General features: G+C 42.6%; 1 protein-coding gene and 1 long non-coding RNA gene across 3 annotated transcripts in view; one reads left to right on the forward strand and one right to left on the reverse strand.

Moving 5' to 3' along the window:
* The window catches only part of Nell2 (neural EGFL like 2), a 319,795-nt gene that overhangs the window by 166,294 nt on the left and 133,434 nt on the right, over positions 1-20,067 (reverse strand). For both annotated transcript variants that reach the window (NM_031070.3, XM_008765798.2), the window contains exons 11-12: positions 11,058-11,149; positions 7,698-7,800 (exon numbers count right to left, since the gene is read on the reverse strand). In NM_031070.3, the coding sequence (NP_112332.2) occupies positions 7,698-7,800; positions 11,058-11,149 (195 nt within the window). The remainder of the gene's footprint in view (positions 1-7,697; positions 7,801-11,057; positions 11,150-20,067) is intronic.
* On the forward strand, positions 14,692-15,697 carry LOC134479780 (uncharacterized). Its single transcript, XR_010053523.1, has 2 exons — positions 14,692-15,483; positions 15,562-15,697. It is a non-coding gene; the product is annotated as an uncharacterized LOC134479780 (long non-coding RNA).

Consider the following 20,067-nt stretch of genomic DNA (forward strand, 5'->3'; position numbering starts at 1 on the left):
CCTGGTAATTTACGGTTTCATCATATCTATCGGAGGACAAGAAGGACTTAAAATAAGCTCGTATCTATATAGCCAGGAATCACACACAGTTGAGAAAATCTCAGTGGGCCTCCTTATTTGTAATGAGTGGTGCCCACTTTCATCGGCTGGGGCACACTGCTGTCACTCACGGCCTGGACTATTTTCAATACCATTGCAGAATTACATTGAACTCCACTCCAACTTCCAATGAAACTTTACTGGTGCAATTTAATAGACCTTAGGAAGGCCGATGGGCCTGAGACAGTGCCATTCAAAGGAGGAAGAAAAATATTAAATGGAGAATGAATGTTATAAAATTATCATTTAAGTGTATAAAGACAAAAATAGAGTTATTAATGCCCCTTAAATTACTTAGAAAGTTGACTTCTCTTCATAATATACCTTCTTAAGATTAAGACTAAATATTTGGAAGCAAAATTCTCAAGAGAAAAATTGACATAATTTAAATTTTAAAATGTAAACTTTTCTTTGAGGGTCATTTTATTTCTTTCTTTTTTGCAAGTAACTTTTGCAAGTAACTAAATTAGGGTCATATTTCTTAAAATGCATTTCATTAACATTTTACAATGCCTGATGGGAAACGATTTCATGTAAAAAAATTTTTTTACTACCTATCCCAGTAGCTTGACACATAATCAAACTAAAATTTAAAAGCCAAAATCCTTTCTTTTTAACCTGAATTAAGACGAAAAGTATATGGAAATAATTCAGTCTTACGAGTACATAGGAAACTCCACAACTGAGGGCCCGTGTAGTGTTAGATCTCTGGATTTCCCCGTGTCTCGTCTGTTTTAGACAGTTGTGGCTCTCTATGAGAGAGATCTGGTGAGTTTTCACTCCTTTGCTTCCTGGAGTTGAGTTTGTGTATTTCGAAACTATCGCCTTTTCACTTTGTAAACCCTCCCCGTTTCTAAGAATCCTCCAGCTCATCTAGGACACTCTGTGTGTCCCTTCTTATTTGAGCTGTGCCGTTTTTAGTCCAATCCATCCCGAGTTCATTCCCACATCGGCAACGTAAAGAGCCGCCATAGAAGCATCAGACCCTGTGCGCACACACATATAGGTGCTTCCTCATAGCAAGATATTTTCCAAGTAGAAGAAAGGAGTGTGGCCTCATTTTCAACCTTTCAGACAAAAGTTAAGACAATGCTTGGGTTATTTATTAACCCAAAAATGTGAAAACTAGAATTGTCAGTCAGTCAAACTCCATTTATTATAAAAGATATCCAATAGGTATTTAAATCTGTTACACACACACACACACACACACACACACACACACACACACACACAGAGTTCGTTTGCTGCTCTGAGTGTTGGAGTCTGCATAGTGAAATCCCAGGGTCGCAGTGCATCTTCTAATGCGTAGAGGATTCACAGTCAGTGAAGCAGGTCACTTGTCAGCCAGAGACTCTCGCTCTGCAAGTCGCCCATGCCGTCTGCATCCTCGCTGCTGTGCATGCATGGTGTGTGCAGGGCTTTTGGAGATGCAGACCCAGCTTTCCATAAGATCCAATCTCTGCCACGAAGGTTGCGCAGATGCAGTCTGTGGAAGCTAATCCATCTTCCTCGGCCACTAGATTTTATCAGTGTGAAATTACGGTTGACTCCTGTCTTATAAAAGTGTAGGGTTCCAGTGGGATCTCCTATGCACAGGCTCCATAGCATGTGCGGTGATGGCAAGAACTCCTAATCTGGTACCGATGACTCTAACATCAGATACTAACACCTATAGCACAAAACCGACTCCAGTGTTTGCTACAGCCTGAAGCAGAGATCGTATCTAACACAGCCCAGCCTTTCTCTTTTCTTCCACTGTACTTTAGGCTTTAGGTCTCTGTCACTCACTGTCACTGTCTTTGCAAGTATATATGGAGCTCTGTGCATTCCTGTTAAGAACAAACTTTCCTATAAAAATAATGCATTTGTCCATTAGAAAGGAAGCCACATCGGTGACAAGAACAGTTTATGTGCTGGTGATAGATGAGGAGAGAGGGCATTCAGTAACTTTGTGGTGAGTACTAATTGGTTTGACAGCAGATATTAGGCATGGACTTATCATATTTTGGGTTGTGAGAGACCTAGTTATTCTCTGGAAGGACCCACTCACCCTGACTTTTGACCCAAATCCATTCAGGAGAATGGACTTGACCCTGTACAGGACTAAGACCCATCAATCAATGCACAACACTGGCCTAGACAAAATTATTTCTCCAATGCTAGCTAATGCAGGACACTGAAGTTCAGTCCTGGGACTTGTACTTATCTCATGAGGACACTAAGCATTTTCTTCTGCCGATGAACCATGGCAACATGAACACAAATATAAGCATATCAGTGAGAACACATGTAGCCCCAAGACCTCAGAGAGAGAGAGGTACTCTAGCCATGAGCTGGGTCTTCTGAGTCATACAGAATAAATCAACTGAAGTTGGTTTATTATCTATTTTGGAAGTTGTAGTGGTTTGAATATGCTTGGCCCATGGGAAGTGGTGCTTTTAGGAGGTGTGACCTTGTTAGAATAGGTGTGGCCTTGTTGGAGGAAATGTGTCACAGTTTAGGTGTGACTTTGAGGTCTCCTAATGCTCAGACTCCTCCAAGGACAGAAGAGAGCCTCCTCCTGGCTGCCTTAGGAACAAGATATAGAACTCTTGGCTCCTTCTCCAGCACCATGTTTTTCTGTGTGCCGCCATGCTTCCCGCCATAACAACAATGGACTGAACATCTGAACGGTAAGCCAACCTCAATTAAATGTTATCTTTTATAAAAGGTGCCTTGGTCACGGTGTCTCTTCACAACAATGAAACCTATACTAAGACAGGGTGTACAGACTTCATTTTCTGGGCAAGACATAGAATTCAGTGCTCTCAAATGCCCATTAAAAATGCTAATGTAGCTATGTGTAATCTGAAAGCTAATAAATTTCCCAGTGTTTTCTAAAGTGTAGATCAAGGGGTATAACAAGAAGACAGAATTTAAATGTCATTGGCCTTCTTCTGAGGCAACTAACGTCAATGTATAAATTCCACTGCTGAGCCATGAAGCCAATATTGACAACCATTGTAATATTATTACTAATACACAGATAAAAATGTCATGAAAGTAACTACTGAGTATCGTGGGGAGTAGGAATTACTCACAGGAAAGAGACAAACCCACATCATGTCCACATTGCTCCCCAACTCATAACTAAGAGGGCAAACAGGAAAAAGTCGTGTAAAGAGAGGGTGGGAATGTCAACAGAGGAGAAGGCGAGAGAGAGGGATGTACACATAAACCCACATCCACTGTGCATGTCTGAGAATCTCTCCTCTATCGCAGAAGCTCTGGCCTGTGCCTGTTGCCTACTTCCTTCCAAGGTTCCCAACAGTACAGAGAAGGGCTTCGGGCCCGGGTCCTCCTGCCTGTTGCTGTCAAAGGTGGCCCATGCAGAAGGCCTAGGGGACAGTGGGTTTGAGTTGGTTTCTAATTCTGCCCAAACTTCAGGGACAAGAACAAGAGTTTTGTGACATGATGGCCCTCAGGGACACCTATTAACCAGTTCTGAGCTACACGATCATTCAGAAGTGAACACTGTGTCTTTAACATTAGGTATGGGGCACAAAACTGGAGGCTATTTCTCCATGAATTTGTCATAACAGATGTGAAAGATTTGACTCAGATTTAAGACTTGGGAACTGGATTTTCTCATGTGAAAGTCAGAGAATGCCAGGAGATCCTTTACTTGTCCTGCATGTATGAGGTCAGACAAGCCTGAAATCCTTCGGGTTCTAAATGCTTTAAGAAGGGCCAACTCTAGGGGGATATGCATGTCTGTAAACCCAGTTGCTCAGGAGGCTGAGGCAGGAGAATTACAAACTGAAGGTCAGGTTGGGCAATTTAGAGGCCCTATTACTAATAAGGGAGTCAGGAGCAGGTCGTTTAATTTTAATTTGAGTTCAAGTATTTGTCTAAGTCTGACCTGCAAAGTCTAGGCCACTCAACATAGATGTTTAGGAAAAGTGATGTCATGGGCCCCACTTCCTATCAATTGGAGGTGAGGAATCATGGGAAACTCTGTCATTCTATGTAAACACATTTTTAATGTGAGCGGTTTAAATATGGAACAATGTCTTGTGGTTAATTTTCCATTTCTTCACTTGGGTTTTGAAACATATTAATGCTCAGAAATAGAGGTGATCAGACTGTCTCTCAATACCCGAGGCCATAGCTTGGCTTCTTGCACAGCTTGGCCAGCTCCACTCTAACTTCTGTGATGTTTACTTAAAGTCTGTGCAACCCCTTAGGCCTTCTACTGAATTGGGGACGGCCACTACTGTACTGTAATTTCTGCTGCTTTGACAGAAATACTGCCCAAAACCAACTAAGGAAAGGAAAGAGTTAACTAGGCTACCAATCCCAGGACACAGTCCACCACTGAGGAAGCCACGAGAGGAACTTAGAGTCAGGCCCCTTGCTGTTACCTGCAGCAGGACCTTTCGCTCACATTGAGAACCACAGGGCAATGCTGCTTGATCAGTCAAGCTCATGTTTAGCTTTCCAACGGATCACAACCTCCTCCACAAGGAATGTTACCACTCACAGAGGACTGAGACCTCCTCATAAGTAGCAATGAGTATCCTAGTAAGAGCACCAGTGGAAGGGGAAGCCCTGGGTCCTGCTAAGACTGAACCCCCAGTGAACTAGACTGGTGGGGGGAGGGCGGCAATGGGGGGAGGATGGGGAGGGGAACACCAATAAGAAAGGGGAAGGGGGGCTGGGGATTTAGCTCAGTGGTAGAGCGCTTGCCTAGGAAGCACAAGGCCCTGGGTTCGGTCCCCAGCTCCGGAAAAAAGAACCAAAAAAAAAAAAAAAAAAAAGGAAGGGAAAGGGGAAGGGGGATGTTTGCCCAGAAACCGGGAAAGGGAATAACACTTGAAATGTATATAAGAAATACTCAAGTTAATAAAAAAATAAAATAAATAAATAAATAAAATAAAATAAAATCAAGATAATCCCCCGGCAAGCATGTCCCTAGACAAATCCAATCTCAGCAATCCCTCAAGACTCTCTTCTCAGAGGGCTCTAGAGTGTGTCAGGTTGACAGTTATGCATCAAGTTAAAGCCAGTTATGTCCAAGTTTTCTGCAGTTTCTTCTTGTCTATGGTGGCGTTTAACCCTGCTTCCCTTGAATTTTGACTGACTTTTGGTTGCCTTGGACAATGGAATATGGGATAAGTGATACTGTATTAACACCAGACTTCCATAAAACTCTCCAGTCACCATTAAACTAGCCTGACAGGTGTCCTGCCTGACAAGGCATGAGGAAATGGCCTGAGGCTATGTGAGGGGGGACAGTGACTGTGTTACAAGACTGTGTCTAGATTCTCAGCCATTTCTACCAAGACACTAGGCCTAGAGTAAGACCTTCCTAAAAGAGTCAGTCCTGCCCAGCTTCTAACTAACATTACAAAGTGCCACCAGTCCACATTTGAAGAAGTAGAACCATTCAGTCAGCCTGCCTGAACGTCTCTGACCTAAACGCTGACATCCACAATAAAGACATTATCTTGAGGTGCTGAGTTTGAGGAAAGTTTGCTCTTCAGCAATGGTTTACAGTTCCATAAAGTGTGTTCCTTCTTACATTAGCTGAGAAGGCACCCAGGACACATTTTATTAAGAACCCTAACTAACTGTGTCTGCACGTAAGTGTAAGAAGTATCATGGCTACTACCCACAACTGGCTGCCAAAAATGCTCTGGTAGGGCTGCAAACCCAAAGTCCCAAATGAATGACTGAAATGAGCATTGTTGAGTTTGATCAGCTTGCAGACATGCTCTGCCAAGGCTCTGACTCGGTGCTGAGGGTGAAAGCCACAGTGGTCTGCACTGTTTATCTGGTTGAGGGCAGTCTTTGTAGTTGCCAACAGATACCTTGAAAGTTTTTTTCTGGGAAGACCAGCTCTTAAGACATCGTGCAGTTTCTAGAGACCCACATGCAGAACAGAGATTTTATTTTAAATCTTTAGGCTAAAACAATGGATCGCATGGAAAACAAAAAATCCCTTGCTGCCAAGCCCGCTGATGGATTCAATCCCTGTAACATAGACGGTGGAAGGAGAGAACCAATCCCAGTAATATGCATGGTGGAAGGGATCCCGGTAAGTGTGCTCTGGCCTCCACCCACCACTTGTGCAAATGAGGGGGTGGGAATACGTTTACATTTGGTTTTGGGTGTTTTTTATTATTGAATTATTTTATTTTTACATTCCAAATGTCACCCCCTCCTTCCTGGTAATGCTGTAACTTAAACGAAAACAAACTGGTATAGGTTTTCCAAAGTGTCCCTTTACTTTTTCCTCTGAAAGCTGCAGGACAAGCGCAGTCTCTATGTGTGCGCACACTGCACATGGGATGTTACTCTGTTCTAAATACATCATTGTGAACATTGACTACACTCCAGACATCACTCCAGGGTTAAGGTACAGTGACTCAGTCTTTCCCAGATGTGCACTGTCTGGAGCAGGAGGGGGACACACACATGTATAACCTAGGTTAACACAGGACAGGTCTCATAAGTGCTCTCACAAATGACCAAATCTTAAAAATCTATATAATAATTGCTCAACTGTAATGCTTGAACCAACAAATTTAAGAATCTCTAGGAGGGGAACTCATTGCCTCCTGAGGTAGCCCAGCACATCTGTGGATAGTTTTGCTGGTTGCTTACAAGGAACTGAGGTGCTAGGGGTACTTATGGCTTGAGGCTTATCAAGTCAGAGGCAACACAAAAGAAGTGTTGTGCACCTGGGCAGCCTGTCGCCTCTGTCGCTGTGAAGCCAATGCAGGACCAGGAGTGGACCTGGTGCAGGAAACCTAGTGCGGTCTGTCTCTGCACGTAGGTCAGCTGGAGAAACAAACCGAGGGGAAATGAGAGCAAACCTATCAGAAGGATAACTGTGTCCAGCAGTGGTGGGCTGACTCGGGTTTAGAGGTCAGACCCCGAGACAGGTACAGACATATGGCAAAAATGCCTGGGAGAATCTGTTAGAATTCAACATGGGGCTCAGGGCTTCCCACTGTGTTACAAATTCAGGTAAAATGTTATTAATCTTTGGGATTAATTCATCAAAATCTCTCATGCATATCAGTTATATTATCCTCCTACAATAACTCTTGTATATAAATCTTTTAAAGTGTTTTTATTTTTAATTGGCATCTAGCAATTGTGAATATTATGGGATGGCTTGTGACATTTCAATAAGATGCAGATGATACACAATGATTTGAGTAGGGTAATTGGCATATATATCACCTCAGACATATTCCATTTCTTTGTGTTAGGAGTGCTCCAAGCCCTTTCCATTAGGAAATTTGAAATACCCAATTAATTGTAATCCACGCAGATCTTACTGAGCCCCAGAAGACAGAAATCATTCTTCCCATCTGCCTGCATCCCTGGGTTTGGCAACCATCTTTCTTGTCATCCATTCTCTGTGCCTTCCTGAGATCTAGTGGCCACTATGCTGTTGCGCCCCCACCTTCGATGGTGGTTACTTTTTAACTCCTGTGGGTAAGTTTAAGCATGAGGCAGGTGTCTCTGTCTCCAGTTTGTTATTTAACGCACACTCTGCCCACGTCCTTGCCGGAGAGTGCTACTAGTTCATCAAACCTTACCTTTGCAAACCTTGCAGCAGCTGTGAGACAAGGCGATCTGATGAGACTCGGGGCAATCTAAAGCCGGGCAGCCGGCGTTCTCAACAAGCTTCATGGTCTGATCCTATTGGACGACAGAAAAGAGATGCCTGAAGGTTGGCAACTAGAACTTGACTGCAGGGTTACAGGCAGAAGGCTCCCCTCGGGCATTGGATCATACCGACATGGCACTAAGTCCCATCTGGCAAAACTTCATAGGGAGCCAGTGGGCCTGGGTGTCAGAGGCCAGTGCACTCTAGCCAGGCCAGCAACATCCAGATACCTATGTAAGCCTGGAAGTGTGTATCCGTTTTCCAACAGATTTATAAATATAGTGACAAGCATAAGCAAAGACGGGGCTCTGTACACTCTGAATTCAGCACATGTCAAACCAGCAAATTAAGCTGGGATTTTTGTATAAGTTTGCTTCAAAGCTCTGTTTAAAAAAAGAGTCTTGCTGGGTGTTGTAGCACATATCTGTCATTTGGGGGGCAGAATTCTGTGACATCAAGACCAACCTGGTCTACTTAGCAAGATCCAAGCCAATGAGGGCTACACAATAAGACCCAATGTGTATGTGTATATGTGTGTGTGTATATGTCTGTCTGTCTCTGTCTCTGTCTCTGTCTCTCTCTGTCTCTGTCTCTGTCTGTCTCTGTCTCTCTTTCTCTGTGTGTGTGTGTGTGTGTATCTGTCTGTCTCTGTCTCTCTGTCTCTCTCTCTGTCTCTGTCTCTTTCTTTCTGTGTGTGTGTGTGTGTGTGTGTGTGTGTGTGAGAGAGAGAGAGAGAGAGAGAGAGAGAGAGACAGGAAAGGAATGGGAGGGACAGAGAGAGGGGAGTGAAGAGGGGAGGGAAGGAAACACTTTCTGACTCACAGATGAATTTGTAGAGAATACTGATGTGTTCTTACTCAAAACTACCACGAAAATGAGGGTCAAATGTGTGACTTGTAGGCCAATGTTTAAGGATATTTTCCTGGCACACAACTGGAATTCTTGAATGAAAAAAAAAATAAATGTAACATCATCCTCATGATCAGGAAGTTCTAGCAACCAAATAGATGAAGAACTCTTGGAAGACAGAAAAATAGAATCTACTTTTTGGACACCTGGAGGAGCCACCCCCCAGAAGAAACACTTGGCTTCTTCTGCACTGTCATCTCTGGTCATCAAGGATCCTGACAGTGCCCCATATGCTGCCGGTGCAGAGGAGGATACAGGCTTCCATTTTCACTGCTGCTTAATAGTGTGAGTTTTCTTTTCTATACATTGCCGGGAACCTTTTTCATGAGGATAATTCCAATAATTGCTTTTCCTGTCTTATATATGCAGATCATACTGTTTCTCCAAGAAAGGAGGAGAAGACGTGTATAAAGCGTACTCCAGCACTTCCTCTGCTCCAGCAGTCATTTCAACTCTGTTCTTATCTTCAGAACTGTGACATTGGTCTCTGCACCTAGTAAAGCCAAAGCCCCCTAGAACATATTTTCAAATCCGCAAGGCTGATGATAAAACAAAGAAGCCCTGGAGTTAGCAGGATAGATGGTGGAAATGTGGCAAGCCTGTCGGTTACTTAACGTTGTGAATACAGAAGCTAAGGGGCCCGAAGAAGGAGGAGACGATGGAGGACCTTAATGCCAAGAATTTAGTCAAGAATCACAAAACCAGGATGACTGACAGGGCTCTGCCATCCAGTCCACAGCCATGCTCTGGGACGTTGTAATGAACATGATTTTGCAGGCATTGCTCAAAGAATGGAAAGTGTATTCCATTAATTATTTTTTTTAAAAAAAAAAAGTTCAAGTTGAATGATGTTTTAGATATATGGACTAAATACTGAAAGCTGAACTCAACCAATCATCTTTGTGCCTCACACTCCTGTTGGACATCACAGAGCTGAGAGGAGAGGAGACATGAACTTGTGTTTAAACCAAAGGGTACCACTCACCTGAGGAACACTGAGCACTTGCAGCGTTACCTGTATCTAGAACTCTAAGTGGGCTCATTTACAATGGATTACCTTATGCATATTTAGCACCACATAAGCAACTGTCCTAGCTTAAATGTCTCATCAACGTTATTAAATCTACAAATGCTAAGAGGCATCAAATGCCCTCAGGGGTTCAAACATACAGTGTATACTTTGGAATTAGAGGTCACATGTAGAGACCAACCAGAATGTGTCTGTGTGCTTCAAGCAGCATTGTTTGCTAGTTTCATTTTCTTGTTTTGGAATGACTAGAGCAAACCCCAAATCAGGCCCCACCACGAGACTCGCCCTAGCGGGAATAGCATGGGGTGGGGATTCCCGGAAGAGGTCCCATCGGGAGACAGGAGCTTGTGATTCCTCTTTAAGAGAGGAACCGCATCATGGGGACGTAAATTATAAATACATAAATAAATAAATAAATAAATAAATAAATAAATAAATAAATAAGCAAGCAAGCCAGCCAGCCTCTGGGGTACACTATAAAGACAAGAATCCACAGCCCCAGTCCCTCCTGACATAGGTCTGCCTCTCAACATCTGACTGGCTTATGTTCACACATTCTCTGATGGATGTGCATGAAATGTGCCTATCTCCTTGGAAACCTCAGATATCCTGGAAAAACCTTCAGGACTTTCTTTTCCCCAGCCCTTAGTAATTCTATAGCTAGTAGTTTATTGACACAATCGGATTAAATTATTTATATTAGATTTTAATACTACATGTGATCTCTAGATTGTCAAATCCACACACAAGGGACATTCAAAGGGGAATTTAAAGCTCAAATGAAAAATTAGCTTTGACCGATGTGGTGTTTTCCTGTGCTCTTCTGCTCTTTGACCTTGTACCTGGAAAGCCAACCCCATTTCCTGTGGCTCTGCACATGCCCTCACGCCAACTTCCACAGGACAGAGACAGTCTACAGGATTTGCTTCAAGGATCTATTTAAAATCAATATCAATGATATCAAGGTTTACTAGATTGTTTCGTGTTTTACTTTCCATTAGTTGAGTGATATTTCTCAACCATGAAAGTCAACAAGTGGATTCTATCCTCTCTTCCTTTGTCTTCACAACAGTGATCAAGGAGTTGATTTGAACTTGAAACTTTTCAGTTCCATAATACTGACTTGACCAAGTAACTTTTTATTTGTTGTAAAGTTGTTTTAATAACAAGTATGTTACATGCTTGAAAAGGTCATGGAAATTTGTTCCTGTTTGAATGGTCACTGAGAGTCCGACTTTCTCTTTGAGTTAGGATTTGAAAGGAGCATTGTTAGAGGGGAGTTTGTAAAGAAACATTCACGGTGTTCACATAGTCGGGGTGATTCTGGGAGGCCCCTGGGAGCCAGCTTACCTTGCATTCATACAAGACGCACATTCCGGAAGCTGAGAAGACTGTGCTCCTTTCTCCCTCAAAGTAGCTCCGCCCCTGGAACTGGCAGGTGGCTTTAAAGAGACACCAGAGTCTTGTTAGGAACCGTGGTTCAGAGATGTGCAGACCATTTCCTTACTACTTCACTTCCTTTACGACTCAATCACTAAAACTGTACCCTCAGTCTCCTGTGAGGACCATGTAAACCTTAATTAGTGCCACACCAATTAACCTGAGAGGGTGAGAAGAGGCACAAAGGGGGAAACGAGGTACGCCAAGGTGCCAGACTAGGACTCTGGAAAGGACCTTTGGAGGCTGATATTTTTTTTAAGTTTCATACACTTAAAACACATAGAAATGACATATTTATATGAAAACACCTTTGTGAAACTCAGTACACAATGAATAGACACAAATTTAAAAAGGAAGAAAACAGGTGCTGGCCAGGGTAGCAGGTCAGTGCCTAGCTCATCAGAGAGGCTTCCCCTTGCATCAGAGAAGCTGGGGACAAGTGCAGAGACCCACAACTGTCAAGACCTCAGAACACTCAACTGGAGAGGGGGTGTCTCTATCAAATCCCCTCCTCATGGCTCAGGGAACCTTGTGGGAGAAGAGACTGAGGGGATGGAGGACCAACAGGAACAATACATCTGTGATCTCACAGAGACTGGGGCAGCAGGTACACGGCCTGCACAGGGCTGCATCAGATGGAGTCCTGGAGCTGAAGGGAGAAGTGGGCACATGGTCCCACCCCTAACCCAGAAGTTATCTCCAATGGAGAACCACTTGCAAATGGACTTGCAAATGGACATTTCTTTTTCTCCACTGGGACTCCATAGGGACACAAACTACTCTTAAGGATAGACTAGATACAGCGCAGTGGATGGCCAACAGGAAATGAATCCAATAGCATCTTTGGAGTTTTCTTCGTCTCAAAATGTGTCAAGATCTTAAACGTTTTATCTTGATTTTTATTTCTATTTCACTTGTTTATATTTTTCTTTCCTTTTACCCTACATGTCCTTTGCATATATATGCTAGCTCCCGGTTTCATGTTTTTAGGAGATCCCTGTGGACTGGGAAGGACAAGGGCTCTCTCTGCATACCCATCTTGGGCTTTTTCCTTCTGTTTGTCCTGTATGTTAGTGTTTGTTCTAACATATTACATTATATTATATCCGATCATATTAATTTCCTTAGCAGCCTGTTTTGTAATAAGAGACTGAGGGAGACAGATAGATGTGGATGAGTGAAGGTGGAGAGGAACTGGGAGGAGAAGGAGAAAAGCTCTATTTTCAATAAAAAGGGGAAAAACAACAAAGATTGCAGCTATCTGATTGGCTGATGGCAGGCGCGCTCCTTGAGAACCCTAAGTGGGCACGTGGGTGGCAACAACCGCCTGGCCCATCTTAATATGCTACAGGATTTTAGGGCGAATAAGGAAGCCCCTTTCATTTCAACATGCGCATGTAAGCTTTATGGCTTTTAGTCTGCACTACTTTACATGAATATTTGTGAGTTGAGACACCCCACTTAAGATATTGGGATGAATTAATAAATATGGGCCCACCTTGCTTCTATCTCAATGACAGAAAAATTTTAAATGCAACTCAGAAACTTGGACGTATGGTGTAAATAGTTAAGGGGCACAGATCTCTAGTCATTTCTTTATGAAACTTGCAAACTACTTAAAATTGAACTAACAAAGGTTTCTCTTACTTTGAAATGATCAGTTCACACTACACATATTTACTTGTGTCTGGTCAGAGCCTGAGTCCCTCTCACACTGAGCAGCCTGGGCTCCCCCCACACTGAGTTCCCTAGGCTCCCCCACACTGAGCAGCCTGGGTTTCCCCACCCCCCTACTGAGTTCCCTGGGCTCTCCCCACACTGAGTGGCCTGACCTTAGGATCATTATCTGGCTTCGGGTCTTAGACTCTCAACTGATTTTGCTTTGCAATTTTGCATCGTTTTCTTTGAAAGCACCCATCATAGATGCACACATTCCCACTCCCCCCCACCCTAGGCATGCAAATCCAGCCCAAGAGGACTGGCTTAGGGACAGATGGACATGATTGTCTGATGCAGAACTGGCTTAGGGACAGATGGACATGACAGTCTGATGCAGACAGTTTCTAGCACTTTGTTCTTCAATTTTAATAAATTCACCTTCTCCTCCATGCGACTTACAATGTCAATGCCTATCTTTCCTTTAACTTCTGCCTATATGAATCAAAAATATCGTTTTGCTCTTTGAGATTTATATTTCCTCCCATATTTAAAAATATAACTTGTCAATGGCAATTGATAAGATTGAAATCAGATATATTTGGACTGATATTATTATATAAATATTAATGCCAAAGTTTGTAATTTAATTTTCATCTTTTAAAACTTAGCTGCTCACTTAAAGGAATATATTTAAATGGTGGGAACATGCAGATTTTTAAAGAGCCATTCTTCAGCTGATCCCCTTACTCAGCTATAACAAACTCAACTACATAAATACATCTTCTAGTTATAAATTTTGGGGAGCCAGCTGAAAAATATTACAACTTAATTATATAAATTATGTTACAGGCTGGCTGAAAGTTGCTCACTCATGAATATTTAAAATGAAACAACTGATATGTCAGTTGTACACTGTATGTCAAATTATAGACTGAAATAGCATATGTGTTTACTTAATAAATGCAACTGACTGCTAAATATTTCTTCAGTGTGTAACTTAAAGTGTTTGGTTTATTTTTCTTAGTAAATCCCATAAACTCAGTGTTCCAGGATCTGACCTACTGCACATCCGCTTACACTTATACATGCTGCATTTTATAAGCGAATGAAAGGCGAAGCTTTCTAACGTCTCTTCAGCACCAAGGTTTTTAAGCTTACTGCAAGACTCAGTAGCTGCAGCTTCTTTTATTACAAGGGCAAGTAGTAGAAAAATATCGCAGTGCTGTGGCCTTTGTTGAACAGAGGTGAAAGGAAACTGGGTGAAATCACAAGGGTGAATTCTCCTCATGCAAATTCTTAGAATAATTGAGTAGTCATTCAGAGCGGATGGACCTTCTGCTCAAAACTCTCAATTCAAGAGACACAAATAGGCAACTTGTGGGACAATGGGACACCTAAGGGAGCTGTGCAGAGAGGGAGCACAAAGTGACTCTACTCCCTTTCAGGCAACAGGCAGGGATGCCAAGCTTGGCTTAGGGGGAACCCAAAGTGAGTTCTTTCCTCACTTGGATTTTGATGAGTTACTCTGATCTTCAATATTTATGTGGAATATCCACGGTGCCAACAGGATTTGCTTTTCCTGTGTTTTGTAAAAGAAATAGCGAAGAAACTCAGAGAAGCTATAAAGACTTCTGAAAACATGGGTGGTATGAATCTAAACACCAACATTAAAGGGTCTGGGGCTTCTCAGAAAGACGCCAGTGAAGTAGAACACAATCATCTACAGCTCATTAGAAACCGTGCCCTAGCTCCTCTGACGTGCCTGTGCCCTGCAGGTGCCAGGACTCCAACATAAATGAGCTGTGACCCCTGCATTGCTATTTAGTAGACAGACAGACAGACAGACCCTACCTATGGCTCATTTCAATAGAATTCAAACTGATATTCTACAAGGAAAGAACTCATAAATAATAAACAAAGTAGACGGGTAGATCGATCCGGGAAGAGTGACAGATGGACAGAGGTTGAGGAAGAACACACTAACCAAGGAACCAGACACTAGATCACAGCAGGTCATCGCTGACTGTGTCTAATCCAGGGGAGGAGGAAAAGGTTTCAGGGCAGCGGATCTGAGTTATGCCTGAACGGCTGTCTAGGAGCTGGGCAGTGACCAGGATCACCCTAGTACAGAGAAAGAGGCAGTAAGGAAATACAGCCAGTTCTTTCCCTCAGGCATTCCAGTTCTTTGCCAGGACCTCATACTGGGAATGCACACAAAACCAGTGCCAGGACAATGTCAACCACAGAAGCCAGGCTTCTAGAATTCAGAGTAGGAAAGACAATGGAACTGGGGACAAAGAGCTCCGAAAGGTTGCTCACTGTGGACCTTTAAGAGGTCTCCTCACAAGCAGAGACCCAAAGAAGAGCAGGAAAGAGTAAAATGCTGAATGAACAAGTTTTGAAGAAAGAACACAGACTTCTTTTTTTTTTAATGTAGGTTTTGATGGATAGCCAGAGGGTAAAATTGGACACTGAGCCCAAGGAAGACCTAGGAGCCAAGGTGAATGAGTTCCATATTGTGTTTTCAACCAAGTTCTTCCCATGAAAGTCTGAAAGTCTCAGGGATGGCTGTGATGCTGCAATGTGAGACCAGATCCAGATTCCCAGAACTGAAGAGCATCTGCCATTCCCCAGTGATCTGCCAGGATACAAGTTCCCTTCCTAGAACTTCGCATCAGTGAGCTCTGTTTTAATTTAATTGCATGCCAGGGTCTATAGTCAGAAAGCCTTCATTTCTTTCCTAATGTCATTGCAGATCCGGAAGTGTGTCTGAGTGCATATACATCAGTAACTTCCCTGTGACTCAGCCTATAGCCCTAAGCTTCAAAACCTTTAACTGTTGGAAGCATGATGCTGTGATTATGACATTAAAAATCCATGTTGAACTGTTAGATTGCATGTAGCTTATGATGTGATAAAGTGAAACTCCATATATCTCCACATACGGATCATCTGAGAGGATGTGTTCAGTCATTCAGTCATTTCACTTTGTTTATGAAGCAGCTAACCCCTCTGAAGTCAGAAGAGGTCACAGCAGTTGGCCCACATCAGTGGCAATGCTTCCTCTGACTGTGACCTATCACAGTCACTATCATTGCTGTTCCTGTCACTCTGAGGAGTGCTGTTAGGGTCATGAATTATGCGATTTTTGTCAGCCAGAATTTCACATGCGCAACCTCTTCAGAATTAACTAGCAACACTCATGACAGCATTGGGAAAATCGATAGGGTGATACCACAATAGGTATATACATTTTACCAAAGCTATGGTACACACCATGCATTCCAGTCTCTGGTACCATAATTATAGAGGAACCTGCAAAAGTAATTCATGTTAATTACTTTTACTCCCACCCATTAGGACAGTGCAAATAGCATCTTGGAAAGGCCTGAGACAAAATTGAGGCAGAAGTGACAGTTGTCAGTTGTTAGAAAGTGGGAAATGACGAATAACCACAGCCTGAGAAACAGATAAGTAAAAGAAGCCAGTAAAACTGTGAAAATTCGAAATTGCACAATAAAATCCTGATTTACTGGTATTTAATGCAGAGCTACGAACTATAATTTCCCCCAGTGAATTTCAAATTAACTTCCACAATCTGGCATAGAAAAAGACTCAAATCCAACTGAAATATTTTAGAATATATAATCAGAAGGGTAAGTCATATCTCACATCTAAAGTCTGCTCGCTGGCTCCGTATTTGGTTTCTCTTTACAATAGATAGAGGGAAACTACATGTTATCTATTTCAACTTCCCAACACCTTTAGAGTGAACACTGCCTGTGGCTGGAAGCCTAGCGAGCTACAGAGGTCTAGTGAGGTCATGATTTTTGGAGAACCTACAACCAGAGCTTCCTAAAGGACAAAAATCTCGAAGTACATTCTAAATACTACATTCTACATACTAAAGACAGTAGTCCTCAGGCCTCATCTCTTTGCAATAGAATAAGACCATGACAGAAAACACAACCGCTCAAAATGCGAAGTCGTGGAGCCATCTACAAAACACTCCTACACTGAAGGCCCAGAGACCATTGCAGAAGAAGGGGAGGAGAGATGATAAGAGTCAGAGGATCTGAGTTGACTGTGAGATCTGTGTCTTACTGTGATCAGAAGCTGAACCCATAAGTCTCACCAACGTGACCTCCCCCACCCCCCAAACATGAGCTGGACAAGAACAAGAGTGATGGACCCACCAAGGTTAATGGGGAAAAGCTCACAAGGCCTCGACCCTATCCAGAGAACCACAGGCCACTCAGGCATGCTGAGACCTGGAGAGATAGATTTCCCCACCACACTGGATAAATTGCTTATCCGATCCCTAATGGTCAGCCCTGAAAATACACACAGGAGTGTCATTATACAGACTGAGCAGGTTATACTTAGGAATATGTTATACGTGCACATACATTATGCAACAAGAATTCATAAAAGGAGAGGCCATGGATTGAAAAGAGCGCAGGGAGGAGTATGGGGGAGGGTTCCATTGGAGGAGAAGGGAGGAAGAAATGATGCACTTATATTTTCATCTCAAAAACTGAAAAATACTGGTAATTTGAAAAGAAAAACAGAGACACCAAGAAAGAAAAGTTAAAGACACAAAGGCTGGTAGAGGTGACTCAGTGGGGAGATGCTGTGGTGTATACTGCTTCTTTAAAATCCCTTTGGAGTGTACCAAGAGTAGATAATCTTTGGGTGGAATGCATGGTCTATCAGAGGTAGCATTTCATAAGAAGGTTTGAATTCTGGGTTTCTTTCAGGAGCCTCCTCAGACACACCAGGAGCTCTGGCAGCTATTACGTGGTGACATGGTGAGAGCCATTTGTTGGTGATGTCCAGAGGCAGTTGACTGGAGGGGAAATTTTCTCAGTAACTACTATTATGCATATCTGTGCTTTGTTATTTTTTTGATAAAAGAATGTACAATAAACCCATGCAGGGGGCAGGAGCATTCAACAGACATACCCACAGATGCTTCGTCATTGGAAAAGTCAGGTCAGCTGTGCGCGCTCTGCACAGCCCCAAATGTTTTGTAATCTGAACTTATGTGCTGTCAGTTCCTAGCATGGTCAGAGTAAAAGGCTTATCCAATAGCTGACAGGAGCTAATCTCTCTGGGCCCTTTTACAATGCTTAAATCTTGCCTGTAGTGCTGAGCACACAGCCCTTCTGTCTGTTCGGTTGCTTGTTTTTTAAAATGCATTTCTACCTGAGAAGGGGGACCGAGTCTCATTTCGAGTTCAGTTTCCTGAGACCCAGTACAACCCTGCATGACTAAACCTTAAGGTTGGTTCTTTCTTATCTTTTCACTTTTCCTTTAAACCTTTTTTTTTGTAGGTAAATGCTCTTTCAGCTTCCAGGTTGACGAAAATAAGTAAAACAAATTTTCTCCTTCAGTCTCACTTTTTGGAGTTTGAGTCTTAATTAGGAAGGTTCTACAGGCTGCTTCTCATAGACCATTCCCCCCAAAAGAAGCCAAGCATCTGTAACAGAGAAGGGCGTATTCCTTTATCTCTGTTACGGTAGCAAGCTTTTGGCATCAGTTATAAGAGACTCAAATCATGTCTATAATTGGACAACTCCATGAGAAAATGTTTCCTCCCATCTCCCCCAATTTTTATGAGCCAGTCCTATTTAAGAAGAACAAAGTTCCAGGGTGCTTAAATAATTCACAAATTCATCAATTATACATGATTGCTTCCTGTAACTAAATCTCATTAATTGTTTGGGAATTTACTTGTTTGCAAAACTAACATCAGATTTAGGGACACAGATCCTGAGAGGCGATGCCCAACTCCCTTTTCCCACCTGAGCACCTACCAGGCTTCCACAAGCTTAAAGGATACGGATCTGAGGGGGCCTCAATCTAGGTCAGTAGTCTATTCTCCCAAAAAAGAGAACAGATACTGAAATACCATAAATCTAGCACCAGTGAGGATCCAGGAAGTAGAAAAGAACAAAAATAACTTCCAGAATAGAACAAGAGGAAAATTTCAAAAGACCGTGCCCAGATCAGCCTTTGGGTTGTGAAGTCTTTAGACTGTACCCAGATCAGCCTTTGGGTTATGAAATCTATACACTGGAAAAACTGAGTATTTAAAGAACAAGATCAAAGGTTATAGTGAGCTACGGGCAAGAGGGACTGGGGACAGCAGGGTTGATTTTAACTTAATTTTGCCCAGTTAAATGGCAACCAATGGGATGGCTAGTGGGTTGAGGTGGGAAAGATGGAGACCACTAAGGCTAATGCCTTGAGGTCAATCTCCAGAAACTACGTGTGAACAGAAAGAACTGACTCTCCAGGTTGTCCTTGGACCAACACCACTATGCCGTCTCCCTTGTAAGCATGCATACACTGAATACATAGGCATGCATGACATTAATTAAGTTATTAATGTCAAAATTCCTTAGGTTACAAGTTAAAATATAAACTAGAACTATTTTTATGCAACAAGCATTATATTCTGATTTGTTTTGTTACTGTGTGTGGGTGTTTTGCCTGTGTGCATCTGTGTGCTAATTGAGTGCCTGGTGCCCACTGAGGCCAGAGGAGGGTGTTGGATCCCCTGGAACTGGAGTTACAGACACTATTGTGTTGCTATTGGCTGCAGGAAACCAAGCAACCTGTGCTACGAAGCATTGTGCCATCCTTCAATCCCCTATTCCAGTCTGCATTCTATAAAGGAGATTATTTTAAGAAAAAATAACTTAAAGAATCTGTTAAGGACTCAGGTGATTAAAAACAAATAAGTTCTAATGAATGGTGATAAGGAATTGAAGCTAATACAGTATTGTGTCAATACCTAGACCCGTTAGCGTAACGGAACAGAAATAACCAAGAGGTGACACATTCATTGACAAGGAAAGTAGAACACATACGATAAAGAGGGGAAATTTGCACATTGTCAAATATTTCAAAGCCAGAATTGGAAACCATCTGACAACACTTCTGTGTATGCTCGCTTGGTATTGAATATCTAGTAGATTTGGTCAAAATGCAAAACATCTGCTCTTTGAGTTAATCTTGGGAAATGTTTTTCCCACAATGGCGACACCTTTTAGCTTTGTGCTGTTCTGATAGTACAATGAGGCAACTGGACACAGATACCATGTGCACTGGAAAGCATGATCCATGTGGCTATAAGTCACACACATTGGTACTTCAGGAAATAATGTGGGAAGATCCCAGGCACGCAAAACATGAACAGGGCCAGTGTTGGCAAAACAGCTGTAGAGGGAGGACATTTTTAAGGTGCAGTTCT

Source organism: Rattus norvegicus, chromosome 7 (assembly GCF_036323735.1).
Source record: "Rattus norvegicus strain BN/NHsdMcwi chromosome 7, GRCr8, whole genome shotgun sequence".
In the NCBI taxonomy this organism is placed as follows: Eukaryota; Metazoa; Chordata; class Mammalia; order Rodentia; family Muridae; genus Rattus; species Rattus norvegicus.